Raw genomic sequence first — 25,659 nt, 5'->3', positions numbered from 1 at the left:
GGGGTACCGTCTGTAGGCTGCTCGGTAGCACTGAAGAAAGGAAAGAAATAGAAATACCATTAAATCATGGGTTGTAGGGGAGGAAGTGGCCTCAGCCAGTCCTTCCACAGCCCTAAGCCACGGGCAGGTCTACTCCCCACACTGCGGATTGGTGGCTCTCGGTAGCAGTCTCCAGGATTGGAATCCCTATTGGTGTCCCTACAGATGGTCTCTCTAATTATCTTTACAGACTTAACATTGAAAAGCTGCCATTTAAGCCTAATGTTTCTTGCCTTATCACCTCAAGGCAGAAAGAACAGGTTTTCTCCCTAGTCTTCCATGTTCCTCCAAAGGCAAGACCCAAGGGAAGCCTCACGCTGATCCCTCTGTAATATGCTTTGTTTTTCCCATAATAAAAATTCACAAAAATAAAATAAAAAGAAACCAAACAAACATGGAGATGTGTGGAGTATGTTTTCAGTATGCATAACTTTATTTTCTAGTTAATAGATACAATTACTTTTAAAATGCAGCTTTCTAAAAGGGTAAAAAATTTAAAATACATCTCCAAATTTAACACCTGACATGCAACAATGGAATAGTAATATTTCAAATGCATACAAAAATACCACTTCATTCTACTGGAGAAAGATAAGCATGTCTAGTTGCATTATGTACGGATCTTTGAATTAGTACAAAATCATAGAGAATTTTAGCTTCATCACAAAATATGTTATTCTTGTGTCCTTCATTTTGATAGATGGACAGAAAATCAAGCAGCACACCCCCCCTAACCCACTGAGAAAGATATCTGGATGCCTTTTGCATGTTCCCTCTTAGCGCTCTCGGTAGATGTAGGCTTTGTCAGAAATGCCATTTTCCAGGATAAGTTGCATATTTTGTGCCAGTTAAATTAAGACCAAACACAGCCATGCCTGACAGAAATATGCAGGCCGAGAGTAGGTGCATTGCATCACACTATCACAATTAATTCCAGCTGAAATGTGGTACTTGGAAAGGAAATGGAAAGACCTGAATATTTAATTGCCTTTTCTGAATACAAGAATTGGAGAAGGTTCAAAAAAATAACGTAAGCCCACATCTCTGTCAAGAAACAAGCTATACTCAAACTTCACAGTGCAGATGTTCAGAGAAGAAAAAAATTCCACTGCTAGCATTTTTTATACAATCTTTTCCATAGTATGCGGACTGCATAAAAATTAGCTGAAAGGCAAACGATCAGTCCCAGGTAGAATATTGTACTTTTAACATAAAACATGCATACACTTCAGAAAAGTGATACAGCTTCTGAGAAACGTGTTACTGGCCTTGTCCTTCATGACTGTGTGCTGTGTGATCTGGCAACAGAGCCTTACCTTCAGGTTAATACAGGCTGGGGCCACATCCTGACTGGAAAGTCCATCAGTAACGTGGGCTGAAGTGTCTCCAGAATGAAGACAGGGAGCACAAAAAGCATCAATTGTCAAACCACAGCCCAAGCCCAAGCCCAAGCACTAGTGTAAATAGAAGTTGATGTTTTTGTCTGAGGAGGTGCAGATCAGTCTGATTTGCTGCTTAAAACCATGCCTTGTTCTCAGCTTGTGGAAATGCCAGTCCAACACACAAATGGCACGTGTCTGTCAGTACAAACCAGTCCAACTGACTGAAGGGCATAGGATTTTTTCCACTGATATTAATGGAGTTCATTCAGGTCCTTAGAACAGAGTAATTTATCTAGTGCTTAGATTTTCTCCTGAGGTTTTCCACTAACTTCACCTACAGCAAAAATCTCTGTGCAGTGTGACATAGGAAAATTTGTCTGACACGGTCCAATATGGAAACTTAAATATGTGAACATACTGAAGCTTATTAGCCCACACTGTGAAACTTAAAGGGATTTTATACCTGGATATTTCTTACACTTTAGTTATTATCTGTTTTATCTGTTCCCCCACCATGCATGTTGTTTAATTTTTTAATGGGGAAAAAAAAAAATGTAGTGCTAAAAAGTTTAAGGTAGAAATCCGTTTTACATCAACACACATCTCCTTTTTGTGAAAAGTAAGAACACTGGCTTCCTGCATATCTATTTTATATAGTCATAAAGTAAGGATTAAAGTTTTGCAGGTCAAATCCTTTTTCTTTTGTAAATTATTGCACTTGTGCATTACAGACTGTCAAATGCAAAAGAACAGCAGTGTAATGGAGAATATTAAAAGAAAGATTATGCTATATAAAAATATAACTATGCATTACACTGAATAAACTCCTATATTCCATTTAAACAAACAAACAAACAAACAAACCTCTATACTAGGTCACAGACTTTCTTGTATTCAGTAGCAGCCTATTCTACAGATTCCATTAAGTACTTGGGGACTAAGGTTTTTAGTAATCTAATTTGCCTTCTTCTTCCTCTCTATGAAAGATATGGAACCTAGCTAAAATAATCTGCATTTACTTCATTTTAGGGATAATCATTAATAACAGTGCATGGTTTGCTACAATGGGATTAATACAGAACTAATGCACCCATATCTAAGGGCCTTTTTTATTGAAACTCACCCTATTTAAAGTTTTATAGTAGTTCAGTGCTGTTTTCTGTTCATGTGACTGTTTCGTCTGCCACCCATTTCGGTTATCTAACAACCTGCAGCAATTTAAGGAATCACTTGGGGAAAAAACAGTCATGATCTATTTTCCAAGACTTGTCAGCACAGATGCTCACACCAATGTTCTGGAATTGCAAAGCCTTGGCTGGCTACAACTCCTGCACTGTACAAACACAGCCCAAGAAGGCCTGACTTCCAAAGATTTTGGTCCCTCTGGCTCTCCTGGGCAGACCACAAAGTAGCTTTTCGTCCTGTACACACTGATGCAATGTAAGGCACCTTCTGTCTCATTAGTCCCAACACTGAGTACCTGTTTTGGAACAGTCTTCTGAATAATTTTTTTTTTTTTAACAATATACTGTATTGGAAAGTGCTTGCTGAATCAAGGACCAGAATAATTCCCAGATAACATTAGCTAAAATTTAGAGATTTCTAGAGATCTGCATCGTTCAGGCACACAATCAGGGTTTTCTTCAAGTGTGAGGATTGGTTTTATTGCAGAAAATGCTTCTCTAGTACCGCTGCACAAGCACTGTGGCGAGCTCTCAGGGGAGGCAGTCCCAGCAGGCAGCCTTCACGAAGCGAGTCTGCGCATGGCCTGCTCCAACGGTTTTCAAAGGGTGGAGAGAAACAGGCCATGGTTAGTTCTGAGTACACACTGCTTGGAAAAACCTTCAGGAAGTCGTTAACTAAAAACTACCAAACTCAGTGAACGTGCAAGGAAAGTAACTGTTCTGATGCAGCTGCCCTCTGACTTGTGTCTGCATCAGGCAATTCAGTCGGTGAGCTGCAGGTCTGAAGGACCCTAGCTCTCAACTTCAAAATGTGGCTATAAAGGTGGACGACAGACACCTCTCGGAACGCCCTTTAACCTCAGATTGGTAGTTCTGTGTCTGGCTTCTTTTACTGAATAATATAAATATCTAAGCAAACCCATGAATAGAAATCACAATTCAAGTCTCTTTGACTTGCCGTTCCCAAATGCTTCTGTTAAATAATCATGGTGTCTTTGTAGATTTTTTTTTCTCTCTCATTCCTTTCTGCACTGATTTGCAGAGGAATGTAAAGTGCTTCTTCCCATATTAGTGACCAAAAACTAATATTTAAGTCTCTTGCAATATTCATACCAACCAAAAGCAGGGCACTACCCTGCTGTACACAGGGAGTTAAGAGCAAAGTTCTGACCACCACAACAGGAGGGACACAGAATAATTGCGCCCTTGCCTACATGGAGTGTTGTAATACTTTGAAGGTATTGATGCATCACTAGTTTAATTCATGCCAGGGGATAAAACAGCATGTAGCCCAGTCTCCTGTTTGATGAATAAGTGACCTGTGTGCTGCACTGTTATTTTAGCAGTAAGTGCTAGTTTCTTTTCTGGAAGTGAAACACCAAACACCACGGTAATGCTTTGATGGGTGTGTTGTTGCATGTTGGTTATGTTCAGAATGCTGCTTTGCTGCATTTGGGAAAGTTGGCCATACCTTTGGACCTAGGTGCCTGAAGCCATACCAAGTCTTCTCTTAGGCACCTAACTCATGACTGTGTAAGGCAAAAGTAGTGCTAAAAGTAGTCCTGAAGGGACAGAGAGACAGAGATGCTTGTGCACATAAAATCTACTACATCTCAAAAAGACCTCGACTTCCTGCACTCACCACTGACCTCCAGGTGCCCTAGGAGGGTATTTATTTATGGAGAAGGAAACTGTTGTGGGCTCAGTTCATCCACCGTACTCCCACAGCACAACTCAGTGCTACAGGCAAAGGAATAAAGCCAGCAGTGTCCTACAAGCAGTAGAGACATTCAGTTGTAAAGTGCATACCTCTTCTTGAACATCAAGTTCATCATCAGGGCGGCTTGTTTCTGTGAATTCTATGGGTTCTTTAGATTCCTGCATGAGTGAAATCTTGGTAAAAACAAATTAAGAAACAGGATGAGTTATGCATTGGCTGTATCAGTGAAGTAATTTATTACTCTGAAGTACCTTAATATAACTTCCACAACTCAAAAGAGCCTATTGTTTACTGTTCCTTGGCAAAGCTGTTGCTTTAGTTCAGCTGACAGACTTAGATGTTGGAAAGCTTTAAGTCCTGCCTCTCCTTATATGACCAGTTATGGCTTTTTAAAAATGATAAAAGCAGAATCCATTTCTAAATGGCTGTATGGCTTTGTCAAAACATTAATCTCTACTATAAGGCAGGACAAAATTTCTGGATACAGGTTAATAAACAAAAATTATGACAAAAATAAGGGCTCTATCCTAGTCTGACAGTAATATTTAGTTACCATTTATTCATAACATGCTATTGCTAGGGAAGGAATTATGGTGAAAAGACAGGAGAACATGATATGCTCATTTTCCTAATGTAGGCCCACATCTTTAAACTCTACAGAGCGTTCTGGCTATCGCAAAAACTGCAGACTACAACTAGGACACGCACAGAAAGGGCAGTAGGGACACACACTAGCGTCAAACAGCCTCTATACATGCTCACACCAAGCAGAGTGGGACTCTCTAGCTTTGATCAGAGCTGTATGAAATTATTAATAGTGTTGGGAAAAGAGCAGGGAATGAGTAGTTGTTGCATCTAAAAATCCGGAATTCAAACAGAATTAAAACAAACAGCACATATTTGTCATATAACACACTCAAAATTATAGGACCAGTTGCTACAGGATAGTGTCAAGCAAAAATGTATTAAAGGGGTTCCAAAAGGAGCATGACAGATGCACCAAAGAAAACTCCATCTACAACAATTAACTATAATGGTTCAAATGCAACCTCCAGCTGAGGAAATTCTTAAGCTGCCAGTTGTAAGAAACTAGAAAGTGTGTCTCAGGATGAAGAGTTCTCCACATGTCTTGTTTCTTGTGTTCTTTTCAGTAAAGAGATCCTGGGGTCAACAGACTGTCCCTTTGATCTAGTAAAATACTGACGTACTGTGGAAGCTGTCCAATCTATGAGACTCTCACTTTACTTGTACTACAGCTCCGTGTCTGCTTTTTGAATGTGTCATGCTGTAATGGAAACTGCTGAAATGGATGCTAGATGATAGAAAGAAGGAAAACTTGCTGCTTGATATTCTTACCTTCTCAAGGATGGGGTCCTGGCTGTCACTGTATGTCATTTGATTCCTTATGTAGAGCACAGCATCATGGACAGTCAAGAAGAATATGTCTTTTCGGACAATATCATCAAAGAAGGCACTTCGTTCCAGTTGAGAGATAAGGTTGTCTGAATAAAAGAAAGTCGTAACAGGTTAATACATTTTGAAGTAATTTAAGAAATATATGACAAAATACATGGTTGCAGTTATCAGAAATCAAATGTACAGCCAAATCGATCAATCAGTCAATCATAGCTCTGTCTTGACTTTTACTTTCCATATTTCCTTTAAACCTCACCATTCTTTGTGTCCCATCACCGTCCACCACGTTTATCAGTGTGATAATGTGGGACCATCAGAACAAATGGTCCCACAGACACATCTAGAGATCCCTTCTCATCCCCATTTTATTCTTTGCATGAGCAGCAGTAGAAATATTTGGATGTTTACCTTGATATGAAGCAAAGTATACTCTCACATCAATTCTCTCAAACTCTCTAATTATCTAAAAAAAAAAAGTTTGCAACACGGACATTAATAAATAAAGTCTGTAAGAAAATACATATATGTATGTATGTCTATATATGACGTATAGGCATGCATGCGCGCACACACACACACTTCATTTGTTTCAGAGTGTCCCCATTCTAAATTGTGTGTTTTGTAAGATCCAGTAGTTAAGTACCTGGTTGCTGACACAGCCTATCTTCAACTGTACGTGGAACTATCGATTTTACATATATATACATTGCTGCCTATTAAGGTTCTCATTCTGTTCTCATAATATGAATTATCGTGTCTCTTTGAGTGAGAGCCACATGGGCCTGAGCAAGCTTTATTTCTCCTTACATATATGTGATATGATACAGTCTTTCACTGGCGCATGCATTTTTTTTTTTTACACAGATTTTTCCCTCATGCAGTGCACCAGATGGACCTGTTCTTGGGTGAAGAAGCTGCACATGGGAAGACTCATGTCTGTGGATTCCTTCTTCTCTTTTGTGTCAGAAGCTGGAACTGAATCAAAACTACGCAGATGGTTGAGGCAAGGCACACAGCATCCTTGTACTTCAGCTAGTTAACAGGTGGGAGACTGATTCTACCACGCGGTCCCTTGTGGAAGGCTAATCTCTCAGAACTGTATTTTCAGAGGTGATTGTATTCAGAGGTGTATATTTCAGAGTATTTTCAGAGACAGAGTCTTGGTAATCTAAGATGTGGTTTATAGATAGGCTAAGAAGTCCCAGCTACAAAATGAAGTTAGTAAAAACAGCAACCTGAGTATACGAAATACTGTAAAAGACTAAAGACTGAACAATCTGGTCCTGCACACTTGTAACAGGGCACCAAAAAATAATGGAAATACTTGGTCTTAATCACAGAATCACTATGGTTGGAAAGAACCTTTAAGATCATTGAGTCCAACCATTATCTAACTCTGCCAGGCCACTTCTTCACCATATCCCTGAGCACTCTATCTAGATGGCTTCTTCTCTTCAAGTACTTTTTCACTTCATTTCCTTCTTCCTAAACTAGGAATCTTATCTCCCTATTACATAGTGTGATGTTTGAAGATGAATTAGTGAATGTTGATGAAGCGCTCTGATATTAGCCACAGAGAACCCTATGAAGAAATTAATCATATTTCCTTTCTTCATAGTTTAAATAATATGGAATGAATAAATAAATCTTGCAGCTAAAGACTGAAGTGATGGTAAAATAAAATTTTTACTACCTCTGTGCTGAGTAAGCATCATCCTGTGCCCAGATTAAAGCAGGAGGCATGTGGAAAGAAAATACGTAACTAAAAAATTTCATAACATATACATACTTTTTGCAGTTCTGATTTTACAGTATTTGACCATGCAACCTTCATATTGTTCTTTTAATGCATTTTTTTTCCACCTAAAATATGCACACCCCAATATTGTACTTCTTGCTGCATGAGTTTAAAAGGTATTTTTCAAGAGACTTTTTAAAACTCAGAAATCAGATTCAGCTAACAGCTCTTGATTTACATACTGACTAGTTTCATTTTCACAGAACACCAGAAAAAAATGCCCTTACCGTTTTTATTGATCTCACAGCTACAATATCCAAGAAGGTTACTGCTCCAAAATCAAGAATGAGACTGTGGATGGGCACCTTGGGTATGTTTACTTTGACTGGGAGTTCTGAATTCCAGTCCACTTGGATCTCTACTTCTTTGGTGGGAACTTGAAGATCTTCATTGTCTTCATGTTCCTCATCAGTCTCAAAAGCTTCATTATTAATACCAGGCTCACTGATGATGCCATTCTAATGTGCAGATAATATATAGAATATAGCATTTAATCACAGAGGAAGTTTTGGAGTTATGGAAAATATTTCCCTGTGCTAACTTCTGTTTCAGGAATGAACAAGACCAAATACTTGTGACCAGTACCCACTGCTCCCAACCCTTCTTCTAAGTCTCCTGCAGGTCCCAGACTTCTTACCACAGTAATAAGTCATACTCTTCCATCTTTATTTTAAAGATGAATACAGATGAACTCATAATTAAGGCTAAAGTAATAAGCTGTACCAGTCATCCTTTAAGAAAGAATAGAAAGAAAAAAAAAAAAAGTCTACCTTAGTAGCTTTTAATTTCCCCTTCTTGATTAGCTTTTGTATCTTCCTCAGTGCTTTTAGTCTCTTATTATATACCTTGACAGCATCAAATCCCACCTACAGAAAAAGGATCCAAATTACTAACTTTACCTAGTGTTTTGCCAATCACCAAGCCCAACAAAAATGATACCACCACCAGCAGGAAGATGAACCAATACACAGACTGTATTGTATACAAGAAGGACATTCCATGAATGATTGCTGGGGGTACAAAAAGATCAATCAGCTGGTATGTCATTGATGTCACCCTCAATGATCTCACAAAGGACATAACTCGGCCCACAACAGGTGGTACAAACAGAGACCCAAGGTTGCCCATAGTTGGCTTGGGAAACAGCCAGACCAGCAAGCTGAACACATAAGAGAAAGGTGCCCAGATGGCGACTCTCACCCGATCAGCCTGTGTTCGCAAAGGTCTAAACAGACTGGGGCCAAGCTCCAGGGAGAGTCAGGTCTTCCCTGAACCAGGAAGCTCTGGGGAGTGCACTCCACAGACAGACACTCCTGACTCCCTGCAAGTGGTCCCAACTTTTATCCCCAAGCAGACACCTGACCTTTGTCAACTCACTGTGGGACCCCTGGGGCTCATTTCCCTTATGGCTCTCCCTGCAGGGCCGGCCGCACCCTGGGGGGAAGCTATAAGGCAAACTCACCTCCTCTGTATGCAGGGCTGTGGGAATCACCCATATGGCAACCTTAATTCAGGGCTCGGGGATCAGACTCCAGCATTTCACCTAGATAGAATGATGAGGAAATCTCAGTCAGTGAAGAAGCAGCCAAAACCATCGCGTATCACTTACAGTGGATTTGAGGCTGCTTTTCAGCCCATCGATGTTAGCATAAAAAATTGGACTTGAAAACTTGAGAATCTTCACACCTTCTGGTTCTACAACCTGTTGCCAAAGAATAAAAGATTAAGCAGCAACAACCACGTTTTGGCTAATAAGAAGCAGTTTAACTGTTTTGACAGTTCAGCTACGTATCTAATTCACAAAAAAAAAGGCAGATCTTTGCTGATAATTGAGGTGATTCAGTCTTTAGAGGCTTACAGCCCCAGCATGCAATACAGGCAAACCATCTGGATCAAGATGAAGAATTTAATGCTGAAACTTGTTATCTTCAAGCACTCCACTCCCAAATTCAAGTTGTCCACAATATGCAAGGCACAACTTTGTATTACACTGGCCTGTAGACTGAAGGGAGACAACTCAGCAACAACTTACATTTTTGTAGTCCTTGACCTTCTTGTAGATGTCTGTGCCAGGAATGTTTCCAAAGCCACCCCATGAAGGACTATCAGAAACAAAAAGAAAAGACAGTGAAGGTAAATGTCATACTCAGGCATTCACAGAGTTGAAGGGACTGCTGCATACAAAATGTCATAGTCTCTTGTAGTCTGCTCTCTTCTGCCAAGCTAATAACCTCATTGCAAAAGTGTTGTATCTGTTTTGTGTTGCTGTGCAAGGGTCTTTTTTCACTTAGTAGTGAATGATCCTTTTTAAAGACACGGTACTTCAGTCTCAGCCTACTTGCTGCACCATTTTTATCTAGAGCTAAATGAATAACCTGCTCCATTTGCCTCCCAAACCACAAAAATGTTTTAAAAGCAGATTGGTTTGAATGCAAAACCAATTTTTTTTACTCTGAAGAAAACTGATCACTTTTTTTTTGTTTCAAATCAACTGAAACAATGCATTTACATTCTTTTTCAGGTTACTTAAAACTTTTTGTCCAACCCTTTTACTTTTGATTTCAGCCAGTAACAAGACCAAAGTATTTTGCAGTCTCTGGATATATTTTTAACCGTTGAAGCAAATTGTCTTGAAATTTGTAGAGCCTCGCCTCCCTTTTATTTTGATTTCACAAATCTAAGTTGAATTTGGGATTCTTTTCTGATGATCTTCAAATTCCATTTTTTAGAATCTACTATTCTGTAACAACTTTTGCAAGGCTTTATTTTCAAGCATTCTGACAGTCCAACTATCCATTGGTATTGCTAGTATCTTTATTCTCTGGACTCCAGTCTGAAGGAACAGAGTTACGTTTTATTTTTCAGAGAAAAGATCAATGAAAAGGAACAAGATGGCCAAAGATTCCACAAAGCCACCTTTTCTCACAATTCCACTACCCTATGCTCTTTGAGCAGCAAAAATCACCCAGAATAAAAAAAATGTTACTTATTCTCATGCTGCCTCTTCTTTTCACAGGAATATACATTCAGTATCAGCAATAAGTGAAAGGGTTATTGGCATGTGCTATGTGCTGTAGTAGAATTACATGCCAAGAGTTATTATAATGATCAATTAATTACAGAAGCCACTCATACATCTTTGTATATTTGATCTAGAGTGTTCCCATCCCTTTCCAGAACTTAGCTATGTGGATGCATAAATAGCATATGGCTAAGTATCACTGGAGTACCAAACATGATACAGAATAAATACTGATAAAGTATTTGTTCTTTTTTAGCTTCCCTTTTATTAGTGCAATTAAATGACAGCGCAAAAAGTGCTTTTTTTCTAAAGAATATGATTTTTCATTTCAAAATTTTTGTAAACCTAAGCAGATTTTCTGACACAAATCACCTTGCTTTTCAGCATATTGTCTTCTTTTTTCATGCTGTAATACTAACAATTATTTCTGATCCAAAGTTACTTACAACTGAACTCTCAGCACAACTGTCAGCAATCCAAACAAAAGGCCAGCAAGTAATCCCAAATCAAGTCCCAGAATGATGGATGCTATGCATGTAAAAACCCAGATCATCTGGAGAAAAAAATTAACATACATAAAGTCTCTTAATTACAACATATAACTCCTGATCACACTAAAGAATCATTAGACCAGACAAGTGAGTAATAGAAGAATTTAACTTTGGAGATGATCCTAGCACACTGACAATTAGTTGACTTCCATACAAAAGTTCTCCTCTTCCTCTGAGATGCTTCTATCCATCACTATCTTGTTAGGCATAGCTATAGCTAGCTTTTTAGGAAGTAAGTTTTTTTAATATAATGACATTTTTCAAGGATCCAGTTACTTGGGTGAAATGAAAGGGGATGCAGTTAACAGTTGCATTTTCTTCTTTCTGATGGTGGCAGTCTTTGTTAATCTTTGTTTAGAAACTGGAAATCTTTTATTTTTCCAGGATGAAAAATACTGTAAGATGCCCCACCTGCAGACATACAGAAAGGGAAGGGGCTTCTCAGTGATATCCAAGAATTAGAACTGTTCCAGAAAGAGGTGTTTCAAATTAGCAGGTTGATGGCACACTGTAAAGTCTCCACTGAATATTAAGGCAGAACACTTGAAGTGGTCTCCTCAGTCCCTCTCTACGTCAGTGCCCAGGCAGAACACTCAGTGGACCCAATCATAGGAAAAGCTGAGTGCTTGCACTTCTCACTGAACTCAGTGGCTCTTTTACCTACAAGGAGGACCAGTAAATGATTGACGAAAAAATTCCAGATCAACCTAAGGCAGGTTCTGCCCATTCACACACACTGTAAAATCTAAGATCAGTAAGTACTACATGGAGAAAGTACTTCCCATGCAATCTCTTCCTGCCCAACAGCCACACCGAAGGTCTATTCCACAAAAAACACAATGGGAGTTGTGAGCAAGTACCCTGAGATATGGTTACAGTAGTCTGTAAGAAAAGCCTGTTCTTGCATCCCCTAGCATGCCAAAGGAATCCACATTCTAGCTTCGATTAGTCTTACTACAACAGGAAAATGTATCTGCTGACTACCTGAGATTATCCAGGCAAATGGGATGCTAATGTGGTAACAACATAAAAGTATATACCTGAATTAAAAAAAGGTTGGCTTTTCTGACCCATTTAAACTGTGCAAAAGATAAAAGCAGAATAGTAAATGTGGCAACAGGCTATCTTTATTCTGATTTTCAAGCCATCTGAACACAAGATTGCTGCAAACTATGGTAATTGCTATGAAGGAGGCATCATTGCACAGGAATACCCTGACTGGCACCCTTATTGTGGGGTAGAGGGAATAAAGAAGATAAGCAGAATCCTGTGTAAAATTCTGCAACGGGCAATTTTTAACTAACCTCATGGCACTTGTACTTTGAGGACACATAAAATTTCTGATGTTAACTCTACGAAATTCTGTTTATGTGGTAGTTATGAGAAACTCGGATGGCATTAAAAAAAAAAAAAAATCCCAAACACACAGAAAAAAAACATTCAGGAGAAAATTAAAAATCAGGTTACTTACAGCATCCACTTTATTCTGTTTCCATAGACGGGGAACATCAAACACTTGCATGAACATCCCTTTCAAGTTAGCTATGACTACAGCTGCCAACACAGACTAGGAAGAAAAATTATGATAAGTGTTATTCGGAAGCAAAGACGCATATTAGGAAAGTGCTCAACATTACACACTGTAAAGCAGATCCTTGTCTGGTATCAGTCACCCTAGTTCAAACTGGGCTATTAACCCTGCCCATCAAAGTTGAGCATTTGGATCTGATCAGTGCTGGTGGCTGTGCTGCAGAGGACAGGTACGGTACCTTTTGTAAGGGCTCCAGCAATTTCCCCAGGGCCACAATGGAAATCAAAACAATCCCAGCTGAGATTATACCAGCAACCTGTGAACAACAGAGTGTTTATAGGAAATGAACTTACTAAAACTCTTACGTTTCTAGGATTGCAAAGAAAAATGTACAAGCAGTTGCACATTACATTTCTTTAGGAAGAAGGAGACCTGCCAAAACGTCATTGTGTTCAGGAGTACGTGGGCAATCATTACACCCTTCAGCTAACACTGAGGGAGCTCAGTTAAGCAGGTAGTGCAAACAACTGCACGCAAGGGAGTAGCTCTTGGAGGTGCTACGGTGCAGAGACAGATGAAAGCAGCAGAGTCTGTGTGTCAGCTGGCAAATGGGCTGCTGGATAGATAACCTTTAGCTCTCCACTGCTAAAAAATGCAAAGCTGTAGTACTGTAAAACAGAGTATCTTAACATGAGAAAGATGCCACATGGGCAGATGATGAATGACAAATGTCAGAGCTGCTCAAGCCAGCACACAGGAGCTTAAATATCTCATAGGCATCTTTGAGAGGATTTCCTCCTTCATCCTGCATTCCTACCATGGCAAACTCAGTCCCTTAACTGGGAATGAAATTCTGGGGAATAAAGCTAGAAGGATTTCTGACCCGTATGTGTAACTGAGGCTATGTAAAACTTGATTGCCCTCTTCCGGCAGAGCTACAAAAATGATTCACTACCAGGACACAAGGTGCTGGCTGAGATACCTGTGGCTTTCCATGTGCCAGCAACACAAGCATTTTAGGACTATTTTCATCGCATTGTGAAGGCTGTGTCCTAGTCAAGATTAAATTTACCCGTGGACAGTTTTAGGAAGAAGAGGTCATTACCTGAGTCTTTCCACCAGTACTCTCTTGGACTGCTGTTCGTGAAAGAGCAGTAGTTGCAACAAAACAAGAAAAGGCACCTGAAAAAATGTTGCTGACCCCAAAGGCAATGAATTCCTGAAAGATAATCAGATGATGCTGTAAATACAGATGCCTGAAGACAATTTTGCAATGGAGAATGACAATAGCTTCTACAGTAGTTTATCAAGTCGGTAGCACAATAATAGTGAGAAGAGTACACGTTAGTAGTAGCTACTTAATGTTTGCACAAATTCCTCTTGTGTCCGTGTAAATACTTGTGTTTGGAAGCCAATACAATGAAGCTGGAGTACTCTCCCTGACATGGGCATACAAAGCTTATTTCTGTCGATGTTATCAAACCTAACATTTCTAACAATTACATTGGTATAACTGCATCAAGAAATGGGATCCATATAAATTCATCTCCCAAGTATCATCAGCTAAACAACAAATAACTTAAATCAGTACAATGGCCTACATTTAGTTAATGTAACACTTTGTACTATTAATACAATCAGGAACTTTGCAATAAAACACAGTTTCACTGAAAACTTAACAGTTTGTTGAGTGAGAAGTTTTTCACATTGAACATCCCAAGGAACTCACGTTGCATCCCAGGCAGTGTACTCTTAGATTTGCCCCAGGGCCACAGATGCTGGTGCCTACTGATGCTGGTTGTTCTGCTCAAGTGATAAGGACCCTGGGAGCTTCATGTCCTGGGATCCAAGCCATTCCTCTACTGGGAAACGAGGCATCTGGGGGCAACCCCATGTCATTGGCAGAAACACTGTTTTCACCAAGCTGACACAGGCACAAGAGCTACTCACTGCAAATTCTTAAATATATAATTTAAGACTTTATTTCAACTCTCTCCCTTCTTTTCTCCGCAATGAAATTTCCTGTAATCTTTTAATTAAGCTCCAACTAAAAGAGAAGGACTTTGAAGTCATGTTCTTTAACAGAACTGACCTAGACAGTTCATGCCTATTCCTAACAGCAGTGCTCTGCAAGAAAAAGTTGGAAGTATGGTTTGTAGTGTTCTTAGGTTTTAATAATCTACAAGTCTATGAAGACAAAATAAACACTGGCAGATAATAGTATTGACCCATGCTTCAAAATTATTTTACTACCTGCTTTTATGATGTTATTTTAACTACTCTAGTTCAAGTAAACTATGTGCCCATCACTCATGGCTGCATTTAACCTTTGCTGTCTATAAAATTCATAGTATTGTTTTGAAAAGAGGACACTTTCCTGTTATAGACAGTAATTTCACTACTACAATATTTAATTAGTCTCTCTGAAGCACATCAGTGCTGGAAGACCAGCATATTCAACAAAAGAACAGCATAAACAACAATTCCAGTAATACATATTATTCATTCAGATTAATTAAGCTGAAAGTCAATGCATTTTAGAAAACTTTATGTCAAAGTGTTACTATATATGAACTCTGTGTATTGTAAAGTGACCAGCACATTCAGAAGTATAATTGTGTTACATACTGCAAAACGGTGTTTCCAAAATGAAACTTTATGTAATCCATTAGTACTAAAACAAAGAACTCATTAAACAAATTACTCAGCTTGTCTACTTATTGTAGTAAGTGTATTTTCTCATATGTTCAAAGGACGAAATTCAAAATTGTCATAGCTGCAGGACATGGAAGCTTTCTGATATTTTTCTCCCATGCTGATGGGCAAGCCATGTAACCCCTGGTGAAGACAGTGCATGAATCCTCCAAGAGCTTGTCAGCGCACAGCTCATGTGACATTCCAGCCCTCTGCCTTCAGCAGCCAATGGTTAAAACAATTCAGCCATTTGGTGCAGGCAGTTATTCAAGTATGTTCATATGCTGGTGGGCTTTCACTTCAGTGAAGCTGCAGGTCTTAGCTATAGTTACAAGTATATTTATATTGATGTAACTGGTGTCATGCTGAGGAGCACAATAATTTATCCTGTAGGAATACAATCATGCCTCAACTGATACAAATCATGCATGCAGACTAAGCCTAAATAAAGCTCTCTGAAACAGCTTCCTAGCTTGTCATTGCTTCTCCTCTGCCCCACAGTAGCACACCTCAAAATATGCCTTAAAAGTAGAAATGGAAGGCAGGTTCCTAAAGCTGGCCATGTCAACATGACATCCCCGGAAAAATCCCCCATACACTGCTTAGCTTTGTATTACCTTTTCAGAGCTACTGAAGATACCAAACCAACACAGAATTAATTAATTGGTACAAAAAGGCCATACTGAAGATAGAGCACATCTGGCTCACCTCTATGTGGTAAATTTGTCAGGTAATATATGGCCATTTCAGCTATTTCTTTTCAATAGCTGAAAGAATTTCTCCTGTCAGGCTTCAGCTTTAGTCTGGAAAATATGTGTGAAGGAGGTTTCTTTCATTTGGCTATAGAAGTCAACAGGAAACAGAACTTCAATTCACTATGTTTATAAACTGTTTCGGTTCCACATACCTGGTTTCCATCAATAGCATAGTCATACTTGGTTGCATACACCTTCCCCACAGATACAGCAATAGCATAAGCAACAATAGCGATGGAAAAAGAGGCTGCTATCATCTGGGAAAACAGGCTGACAGCTGGAGGTTCGGGAGGCAAAAATCTAGCATTTAGAAAATACATTAGTGTTATCAAATTGATCGAATTCTGTTCTTACTAGAATCTTCAAGGAGTTTGAGGTGGAAGCATACAGGTTGCTTATAATATGAAGTGTAATGTTTCAAGTTAATAAAAAGGTGGAAACAGCCCATTGACATAAAGAACACGCTTATCTAGCTCACCACAGCCCAAATCCTGATGCTATTACTCAGCAACAAAGCTCCCATTGTTCTCAGCACGACTGAGATTTGGCCTTATGATAGCAAAGTGAAAAAGTACATTTTTTGAAGCATTGAATAAAGGATGTATTGAATAATATGATGAATTACATAAATATGTTTATGATACTTCATACTATTGTTAACACACTTCTTCAGAAGATCTCAAAAACATTTTATGTCCTACTGTGTTTCCACAAATTTTAATTAATCAAGCGCTGAATACCAAATGGAATGTGAAGGTTACTACTGTGAAGTGCTCTGAATCTTTTAAGTGAAAGTCTCTAGCAGTGTAATCCTGAACATTCTTGCTCCTATGACTCTGGAAGTGACAAAAATGATTTGGATGACAGTTGTGGCATGAATACAAACCACAGCGGGATAATTCAGGCCTACAGAAATTAAATCCCTGCAGAATTAATTTTTTTAATTTTTAATTTTTTTCATTTTCTTTTTTTCCCCCCTCATTTTCCATAGTCATATATTCACTTCATGAGTATGAAACAATTAATTCTCAGATGAACTTCATGAATCAGGTAGATGCTCTTAAGCCCACTTTACAGATGAAGGAAAGCTAGGCAACACATTAAGGTGGTATAATTGACAGAACAAGAAGTAAACCTCAGGAAATCTCTAGCTTGGAGTTCTAAACTCAGGTTACAGCTCTCAATATCTCTTTTATATCTTTTCTGTTGCCACTGTCATGTCTTGCCAATTAAAATAATACCTATTTCCCAGAAAACAAAGGCACTCACCCTCTTGGAATGCTCTTAACAATGCCTGCATTGTATTTTTTTTCCAAGTTGGCAGCATATGAAATGCCAGTGGCTACTATTGTCTGGAATAAAATAAAACAAGATTTTTAATACTTAAAAAGGGTTCTTGTCTTCCTGTAGCTAGCCCCATCTGCTTTCTGTTCTCAGTTTTTATTATGCTCCTTTGCTTACCACAATAACTTCGACTGGTATGGGTATAGGTATCTTGTGTTTGAAACGATCGTTTATTTCTTTAACAACCATGCAGACAAAAATGGTGAGGAGTCCAGCAATAAGATCTGCAATGTTGGTGGTACCAATTCTTTCAAATGTTTCAATGAGAGTCTGAAAAATAAAAATGACAACATAAAACATGCTGCATGGGGATTTGGAGGAGGCAGAATTAGATCTTTGCTCAGACCTGGAGGATAATGTGCTGTCAAAGGTGCTACAGAATCAGTGAATGCATTTAATGGTGAATTTAGCTGAAAAAACATAACCACAAGAACTGTCTACACATGGGGCTTCTGCTTCTGGATTTTGAGGAGACACTCAAGATATCAAAATACTAAGAAAGAAGAGCTAAAGACTGACCTGTGTTTTACATATATTTGTTCTTGGAGAAAGGAATGGAAGATCTATAGCTTCTTCACTTTGTCCAAATAGCAAGGGAGAGCCTCATTTTTCTATTCAAAAGACAGCTAGCATTCTTCTATTCAAAAGACAGCTAGTGGGCAAAACTCTGGTTTGCTACATGCCCAACACATGTGGTCTGTGAGTTACATTTCCTATTTCTGCTGCTGACATCCAGAGAATGAGCATGAACACATGGGCCTTCCCAGGCCATGGAGAATCCTACACCTGAGAAATGCAGTCACTAAACCTCACCTTATGGTGTGTTAGCCCTCCCAGTGGAGTTCAGTCTGAGGCTGGAGGATTCTCACAACTGGGCTGCAATAGTCAGCTCCCTTCTCTACCCTTGCTATGCCCTTGCTTGGACCTATTGTTTATTGCAAACAAGCGTACAGAGAAAAAAATGAAGGGCTGATTACAGAAAAGCTACAAATACTCCTCCTACTGTCCTCCTCCTTGGCATCAGGGTAATTCTCACTTTCTCCCCATCTTCAAGAAAACTTTATTCCAGCAGGTCGAGGGAGGTGATTCTCCCCCTCTACTCTGCTCTGGTGAGACCCCACCTGGAGTTCTGCATCCAGTTCTGGAGCCCCCATTACAAGAGCGACATGGACCTGCTGGAGCATGTCCAGAGAAGGGCCACCAGAATGATCCGAGGGCTGGAGCAGCTCTCCTATGAGGACAGACTGAGAGAGTTGGGGCTGTTCAGTCTGGAGAAAAGAAGGCTCCGAGGGGACCTCATTGTGGCCTTCCAGTATCTTAGGGGGGCCTACAAGAAAGCTGGGGAGGGACTTTTTAGGCTATCGGGTAACGACAGGACTAGGGGGAATGGGGCAAAGCTGGAAGTGGGCAGATTCAGGCTGGATGTGAGGAAGAAGTTCTTCCCCATGAGAGTGGTGAGACCCTGGAATGGGTTGCCCAGGGAGGTGGTTGAGGCCCCATCCCTGGGGGTCTTTAAGGCCAGGCTGGACGAGGCTCTGGGCAGCCTGATCTAGTGGGAAGTGTCCCTGCTCATGGCAGAGGGGTTGGAACTGGGTGATCCTTGTGGTCCCTTCCAACCCTGACAGATTCTGATCTGTTTTAGCAGAGGACTTTAGAGCCCTAATGGCTCAATGGTTGGACTTGATGATCTTAAAGGTCTCTTCCAACCTAAAGGATTCTATGATTCTATGCATAGTGAAGCAGCTTTAAGAGAATCATCTGCTAGAAGAGAGGTTAGGAACAGACTTCTCGCACCCTGGTTAGCTCCTCAAATACCGAGCTGTCAGTTTAAAGGCAAGGAGAGGGACTGCACCAGCAGTACCACTGGAAGACTGAAAAGACTCTGGTTTTGAAATAAAATATCCAAGTGCTTAATCTGGTATATTTTCTAAGCTAAAGGTGGTGACCTCCTGAAACACTGAATCAAATGCCTTTCTTTGGGTGACTGAAGCCATTTCTTGCCCATTGTACTGCTCATCATGTACCCCACTCTTAGTGGCCATCTCTCATAGCTTCATAGGGGAACACTAACTTCCTAATTAATGTTGGATGCTTAAGTGTTCCAGTTTCTTAAACACAACTTCTGAAGCAAGTCCAAAACTTGCTCAAGCTGACACAGCAAGTCACTGGTTGAGCAAACCAGAAATCACAATTTCTTTGCTCTACACACATCTGCAAACACATCGACTTGGGTCACCTGTAAGAACACAGAAGCTTTGAGCTTTAACCTAAAAAGTCAGCATTCCACTCAGGCTTGCAGGAGCTGGAAGAATCACGTAATTCTTTTTAAAAAATACTTTCTACTATATGTACCACCCTTAAAGAAACACGAAAAATATAGATAGAAAAACCTGCTGGAATAATGAGTTCATCACCCTGCCAGGCCTGCTCTGAGGTCTATTAGATAGTACTTTGCCTCATCTGATTTTTCTTGTTTTGAGTGAAAGAGTTCTCATTAAGTTTGTTTAAACAGCCCACCAGATCTTTTTTTCTAAATTTTACCTTGCTATTTATAATTTTATTCATCCTGTTATTGCTAATTGTCTAATGTACTCCTGTTAATCTGATTGCCTGAACTGGCATGTAGAATCTGTAAATATATCCTATTTTTCTGTAGCAGCCACTTTTAGAAGTTTGTTATTCTAATGTGAAGTGCTATGGAAAAAAATAAAATACTACGAACCTAAATAGTTTCATGCTGAATTCAGTGACAAAACTCTCAATAATTTTCCTGGGGAAGGAGACTATTCCGTAATACGATAGCTCTAGGAATTCAGTATTTTTGTAATCTGGCCAAGACCTTTCTCCATTTGATTATTTTCTCTACGTTCAACAACAAATGGAGTTCTGACAGCAACATTTAGCCTCACTCTAGCTAACCAGTAGGTACCTGGATGCAGGGTGGGAATATCCACATCCTTCTTTAGATATTCACAAGTATGGCTACAGTGTGGAATGGAGAATGATGCCCTTTACCAGAATGATCTGCTGGCTTAAGAGTACAAAGGCTTGGGATTGGTCAGCTTTGGGAGATGACCTGGCAGTGTTAAGAAATTATGAAACTTCCTCTACAGTAAGTCAAAAACAAATGGCTGAGATGGATGGTAGTCTCCTGAAGTGACAACCTTGAGAAGAACTGTTTTGCTGGATAATTATGTTTAGACTTCATGTGAAAAAGCGCTCTGCCTGAAAAAGACTTTTAGATGGCAATTAGACTTTCTGTCTGGGGAACCCCAAAAGAAGTTAGTTAAAGCCCCACAGCTATAAATGAACAGCTGCAGACTCTCATGAAAGCGAGAACTAAATGAATGCCCTATGCTTACCACCATATACAAGAACCATTCTTGCATGAAATTAAAGCAGAATATAAACAATCATCTAAAAATTCTGGCATAAAACTAAAACAGATTAGAAGGGCATACTTACATATATTATGGAAAGAACACCATTGTAGTTTTTAGTTGAAACATTTAGGACTATTTTCAATTGTGACACAAGTACTTGAAAAGCAGCTGCAGTTGTGAATCCCCCAACTAGTGGATCTGCAAGGTACCTCACAATGAAACCAATCTGAAGGGCTCCAAATATTACCTGGAAAAACCATGAATAATAATAGCTTGCTAAAGAACAATAGGTACACTTTTATTTATTTGGTGATTTCTAATGCTTTGTTCTTTTCACTTTGTTGATAGAGAGTCTCAGGACTGTCCTCCCCCACTGCAGCCTAGCGGCCATCCAAAGAAATAAAGGAGACACAAGAAATATGGGAAATGATACTTGGAATATTCACTGTCAGCACTTATTTTCATGCAGGGCTCTTCATTTGGAATCACAGGGCTATTATTCTGTTCTCTGTGACCTCAGTCATACCACCACAGACTCTGCCCAGGATAAGAATAATCCCCCAAAACATCTTCAGAGTTCGAGATGACTTTCCTTCATTTTTGTGTTTTACTACAGGAAAGTGTCTTACTGCCCTAGTAGGTATTTCCATGCTGTATGTTTTCCCATTACCATTAAAGCAATATCAACCATGTGTCTTCAAGCCAACTATTTTACCTGTAAGATTCCAACCAGAAATGTGAGGGTACTAGCAATCAGCACCCTCTGTGCATCTCTGGATTCAGTGTCTATCAGTGTCCCAGTACCATTAGTCCCTGTAGCATTACTGCCATCTATGAGAAAATGATCATCAGGGGCCATGCTCAATACAACAGATCCCACCATCAAACTGACTACAGGGAATGGTCCTGTAATGGCAAACAGAAACACTGAAGTTTAATATACATTGAAAAGAAGCATTTGTCAGACTAGATAAGCAAACCTGAAATCAGAAAATCCATTTACTATTTTAGCTGGGGTACATTAGTAGTATTAGGGGACCAGGAGCCACAGGCACTGCAAACAGGACACAGCGATACAATCCCTTCCTTAAATAACTTACATTCCACACAGAGGTGCAGTTTCATGCTTTACTTAAGCCAGTTCAGGGCTGTACCAAGGCCAAAAGGGGCAACACGTTCCAGTTGTCTCCCTTGTATCAGCACCACAGCCAGACAAAACAGATCACTGACCCAGCTCAAAGCAACATATATTTAATTTTTTTTTTTGCCATGGTTAGTTCTCAGCTGATCCAGATTGCCATGCAGCTGCATGATCAGGAATCCAAATACCACAGTGGTGGCAGGAACATGCACCAAGGCGTAGGACCACATATTTTGGCAGTAGTGTGGTGTTACATTGGCTAAAGATGACTGAAACTATACTTTGGGCAAGACAGAAAAGAGCAAGTCATCATTGCGTCAGCAGCACACAATCTAAAAGTAATCACATTTGTTGCAGTTATTTACTAAAATTATGCAGAAAAGGAAAAGGTGACAAAACGTCTTAAAGTTAATGAATAAGTTAATTTCACAGACACCTTAGGGGATGCTTCATGAACAGGAGTATTGAAGAAAGCATAAAAAGGAGCATTTAATAATGTAAAAAGTAGGATTGTCAAGGTAAGTAGAGCTGACAATTCAGACCTGGACAAAAAAATGTTGAGCTGATAGGTAGGGTAAGAAGAAGGTAACAAAGTGGGGAGAGCAGACATATCTGAAGTACAGAAGCATTTGATGCAGCAGAGAAGAAAGCTGATGAAAAAGCATAATATCATGCCAAAGCTTTGGGAGGGGAAAGCTATTCTTAGTAGAGATGAACAAGGAAAGATTGTATTTTGTTAGAATAAGAAACTTCAGTGATCAAGCTGTAACATGACTTTTAAACATGAGAACTGACAGGAAATAAAACTAATATTTTAAAGAAAGCATTCAGAAAGAATCAACAAGGTTTACCCATAGCCTTGATGTGAGGACCTAGAGCAAGGCTGGAGTGGACACACAGGTTCGGGGTCTCCACAACAGGCAGGAGATGATATTGTCCAAAGGATGCAGCAAGGAAGGCTTGTAGAGAAGACTAAAAGAGCTCTGTTTTAGCCATCTTGAGCTTTAGCTGATAGACAAAATGTCTGTTCATACTGCCAACTGAGGCCTTGATCTTGTCATTTCTTGCACAGAGTGTAGCCAAAGACAAGATTTAAACTTCAGCATAAATGCAAGCAAATAGCATGCATGGACACAACTGAAGTTAGCTATTACGCACAATTGCCTGTACAGAGAAGAAATAAGCCTTAAGACCCTCCAAATCAATCAATATTAATATTCAGCACAACCGATTTGGTTCAGAAAGTAGTTATGTTGTATGAAACATGAATGTTCACAGCAAGGATTAACATTTTCTAATAGATAATTCACTGTAACTTGAACACTTGCAGTTACCAACTGAGATGTGCCTTGATGTCCCCAGGAAAAAATATGTCAGGATGGGAAAAAAAGCAGAATAGAGACCATATCCAACAGGAACTGCAACCAGCAAGGCATATGCCAAACCTGAAATGATAGATTGTCAAAATGTCAGATCTAAAATCTCTCAAAAAACTACTATCTTGTCTACAATTGACTCTCAGAAAGATTTACTCCTTTTGTCCAGATACAATTTCAAATGTGTTTTGTCTGTGTATCAGTTGCAGGTACCTCTGTGAGTATCAGTGATTGTCTATACCATACTGACAGTTGGATGAGTAAGTAGTGAAAGATGTTCCTATATTTGTATAGGTAGCACAAAACATCGGCTCAGATGTTAAGCTTAAGTGGGGGAACACTGTTGCAAGAGTGAATGGTCTGCCCTTTGAGAGAAAAGAGGGGTATGTGAAGGGTTCTAGTTATAGACAGAAATTTCAAGCACAGACTCTAAATTACTGCAGGACAATTATGCTTCAGTTTCTTCAGCTCTTCTGAAAATCAGACTTTTTTTTTTTTTCAGTATCAGCTTATAAAATTAAAAACCAAAAGTAAATCACATATGCTTGAGAGTTTTGATGCTTCTCATTGTTTTCCTTTGTATACCCTTTCAAGCCATCTAACACAACAATGAAAATCAAAAAGAAAAAAAAAGTTGCCTTCAGTGTCATATCCCAGTTAGCTCCCACTGGAGGGTGTAGTATTCTTTTTCAAATAAACCATAAAACCTACTGGACCCCAAAACAATTAAAGTCCTGGTCGAACTACTGTGACTGGTGGGAGGACTACAATCAACACATCCATGCTGCTGAGAGTTAGGGACTGCAGGGACTTCAAGATGCTAGAAGCCTCATATTTTTGCAAACATTTTGACCCATTTTCTCCATATGGCATGATTTAGAATTTCAAAATCATTATATTTAAAAAAATTACAGCTAGATTTAGATCAGCACCAATTTCAGGTAGGGGATTTTCTTGGTGTGTTTTTTTTTTTTTTTTTTTTTTTTTTTTTTTTTTTTTCTTTTTTTGCTTTAATATATAGGTGGGAGACTATTTCAGAAATAATTTCTAGAAGTGGAATCTAATTGTGAGAAATCAGAGACCCCACTGGAAAAAAAAAAAAAATGAGGGGGTTACAGTAAGAGCATAATAGCTGTTACAAGTCATATGAGAAGACCACCTACCCCAGTACACTTCAGAAAGGCAGGGGAGTCCTTTAACAGTGGCACTACCTTCAGCAGAGATCTTCCAGCTCTGACATCAACTCTGCTGTGGACAAATCACTTCGATATTCCTCAGGTCACCCTCTGCCAGGGACAGGCGTTTGTAATGCCTTTTGTCTGCCAGTCTGTTCCTCCCTATCATGCTCCAAGGGAACAGACAGTAGGGAATACCAATGGCTAACTGGGAATGCGTAAACTGTCTGTTTTGTTCCAAATATGTCTTTGCCACCTTGTGCAAACTCTTTATTTCTACTGAGGGAAAATGTGGGCTTGACACAGCTCAGCTAACCTCCCCTGGTCCTGAAAAAATTGTAAGAATACTTTAAGAACACTACTGAGATGAAAGAAATTAATGTGTTGGATTGCATCAGCTTTATATCTAGCCTTCTGTTTGAAAGGGGACCTCATCAGCTGCCTCAGGCAGAATGGTTCTGCCCTTCAGGTCTTTCTTAACTAGCTTATTTTAATTAATTTCTGCTTATTTCTGCCATCTTCCTATCTTTTAATCTACTGAACGCTTTCCTAATAAATGGAATGGAAAAAATAAAATGGAAAAAAGAAAAAATGTAATATTGAAAGCCATATACTCTAAGTATCCATCAAACTCATCAATTTCTAAATGTGAATATGCCGCTGCCTCCTTGGGAGGTTGTTTTCTGCAGATACCCAAACAATCTTAGGGGCCAAATTTTAAAGGAGAGTAGATATCAAGTTTGCATTATTTTTGGACAATAACTAGATTTTTGTAGGCAGCTGCAGGACAGATAAGCAAGAACAAGAAGTGAGACCACATGACCTATCTGGTCTATCTCGATGTAATTAAAATTCTCTATATAACAATGAATACTCTTTGAGTAAAAGGCTTGGGAAAAAAGCTACATACATATTGACTGCACATCAGAGGAAACGTAAATCTTACAGCCAAGCGAAGAAAAAAAGAATAAATTAAACCTATGAAATATTTATTGAAAACTAATACCTAATATCTAGTATTAAATAACAAGCCTTAGATTTGTAATTCCACCTGCATAACCGCCCTGTGTCCGGCCGGCTGCCCCGGAGCCCTCGGGTCTTTACCTTGCAGGGTGGCGACGAGGCCGGTGCTAACCCCCGAGATGACG

The 25,659-nt window shown here is 39.4% G+C and overlaps 1 protein-coding gene across 1 annotated transcript in view; it reads right to left on the bottom strand.

The window, feature by feature from the left end:
* Positions 1-3,165: 3,165 nt before the first annotated feature.
* The window catches only part of SLC26A4 (solute carrier family 26 (anion exchanger), member 4), a gene marked incomplete at its 5' end in the record, with an annotated part of 22,620 nt that continues 126 nt past the window's right edge, over positions 3,166-25,659 (bottom strand). The window contains 19 exons of the mRNA XM_008941374.1: positions 3,166-3,189; positions 4,415-4,498; positions 5,682-5,827; positions 6,150-6,204; positions 7,767-7,997; positions 8,310-8,405; positions 9,149-9,241; positions 9,572-9,641; positions 11,008-11,114; positions 12,584-12,679; positions 12,882-12,959; positions 13,749-13,862; positions 16,245-16,392; positions 17,362-17,444; positions 17,554-17,706; positions 20,902-21,066; positions 21,535-21,725; positions 23,295-23,405; positions 25,616-25,659. The exon at positions 25,616-25,659 is cut by the window's right edge and continues 126 nt beyond it. Coding sequence (XP_008939622.1) covers positions 3,166-3,189; positions 4,415-4,498; positions 5,682-5,827; positions 6,150-6,204; positions 7,767-7,997; positions 8,310-8,405; positions 9,149-9,241; positions 9,572-9,641; positions 11,008-11,114; positions 12,584-12,679; positions 12,882-12,959; positions 13,749-13,862; positions 16,245-16,392; positions 17,362-17,444; positions 17,554-17,706; positions 20,902-21,066; positions 21,535-21,725; positions 23,295-23,405; positions 25,616-25,659 — 2,089 coding nt within the window. The remainder of the gene's footprint in view (positions 3,190-4,414; positions 4,499-5,681; positions 5,828-6,149; positions 6,205-7,766; positions 7,998-8,309; positions 8,406-9,148; positions 9,242-9,571; positions 9,642-11,007; positions 11,115-12,583; positions 12,680-12,881; positions 12,960-13,748; positions 13,863-16,244; positions 16,393-17,361; positions 17,445-17,553; positions 17,707-20,901; positions 21,067-21,534; positions 21,726-23,294; positions 23,406-25,615) is intronic.

The sequence above is a fragment of the Merops nubicus genome, unplaced genomic scaffold, assembly GCF_000691845.1.
Source record: "Merops nubicus isolate BGI_N331 unplaced genomic scaffold, ASM69184v1 scaffold20915, whole genome shotgun sequence".
NCBI lineage: Eukaryota > Metazoa > Chordata > Aves > Coraciiformes > Meropidae > Merops > Merops nubicus.
Note: the sequence above shows the minus strand (reverse complement) of the source record. Positions and strands in the feature narration are given on the sequence as shown.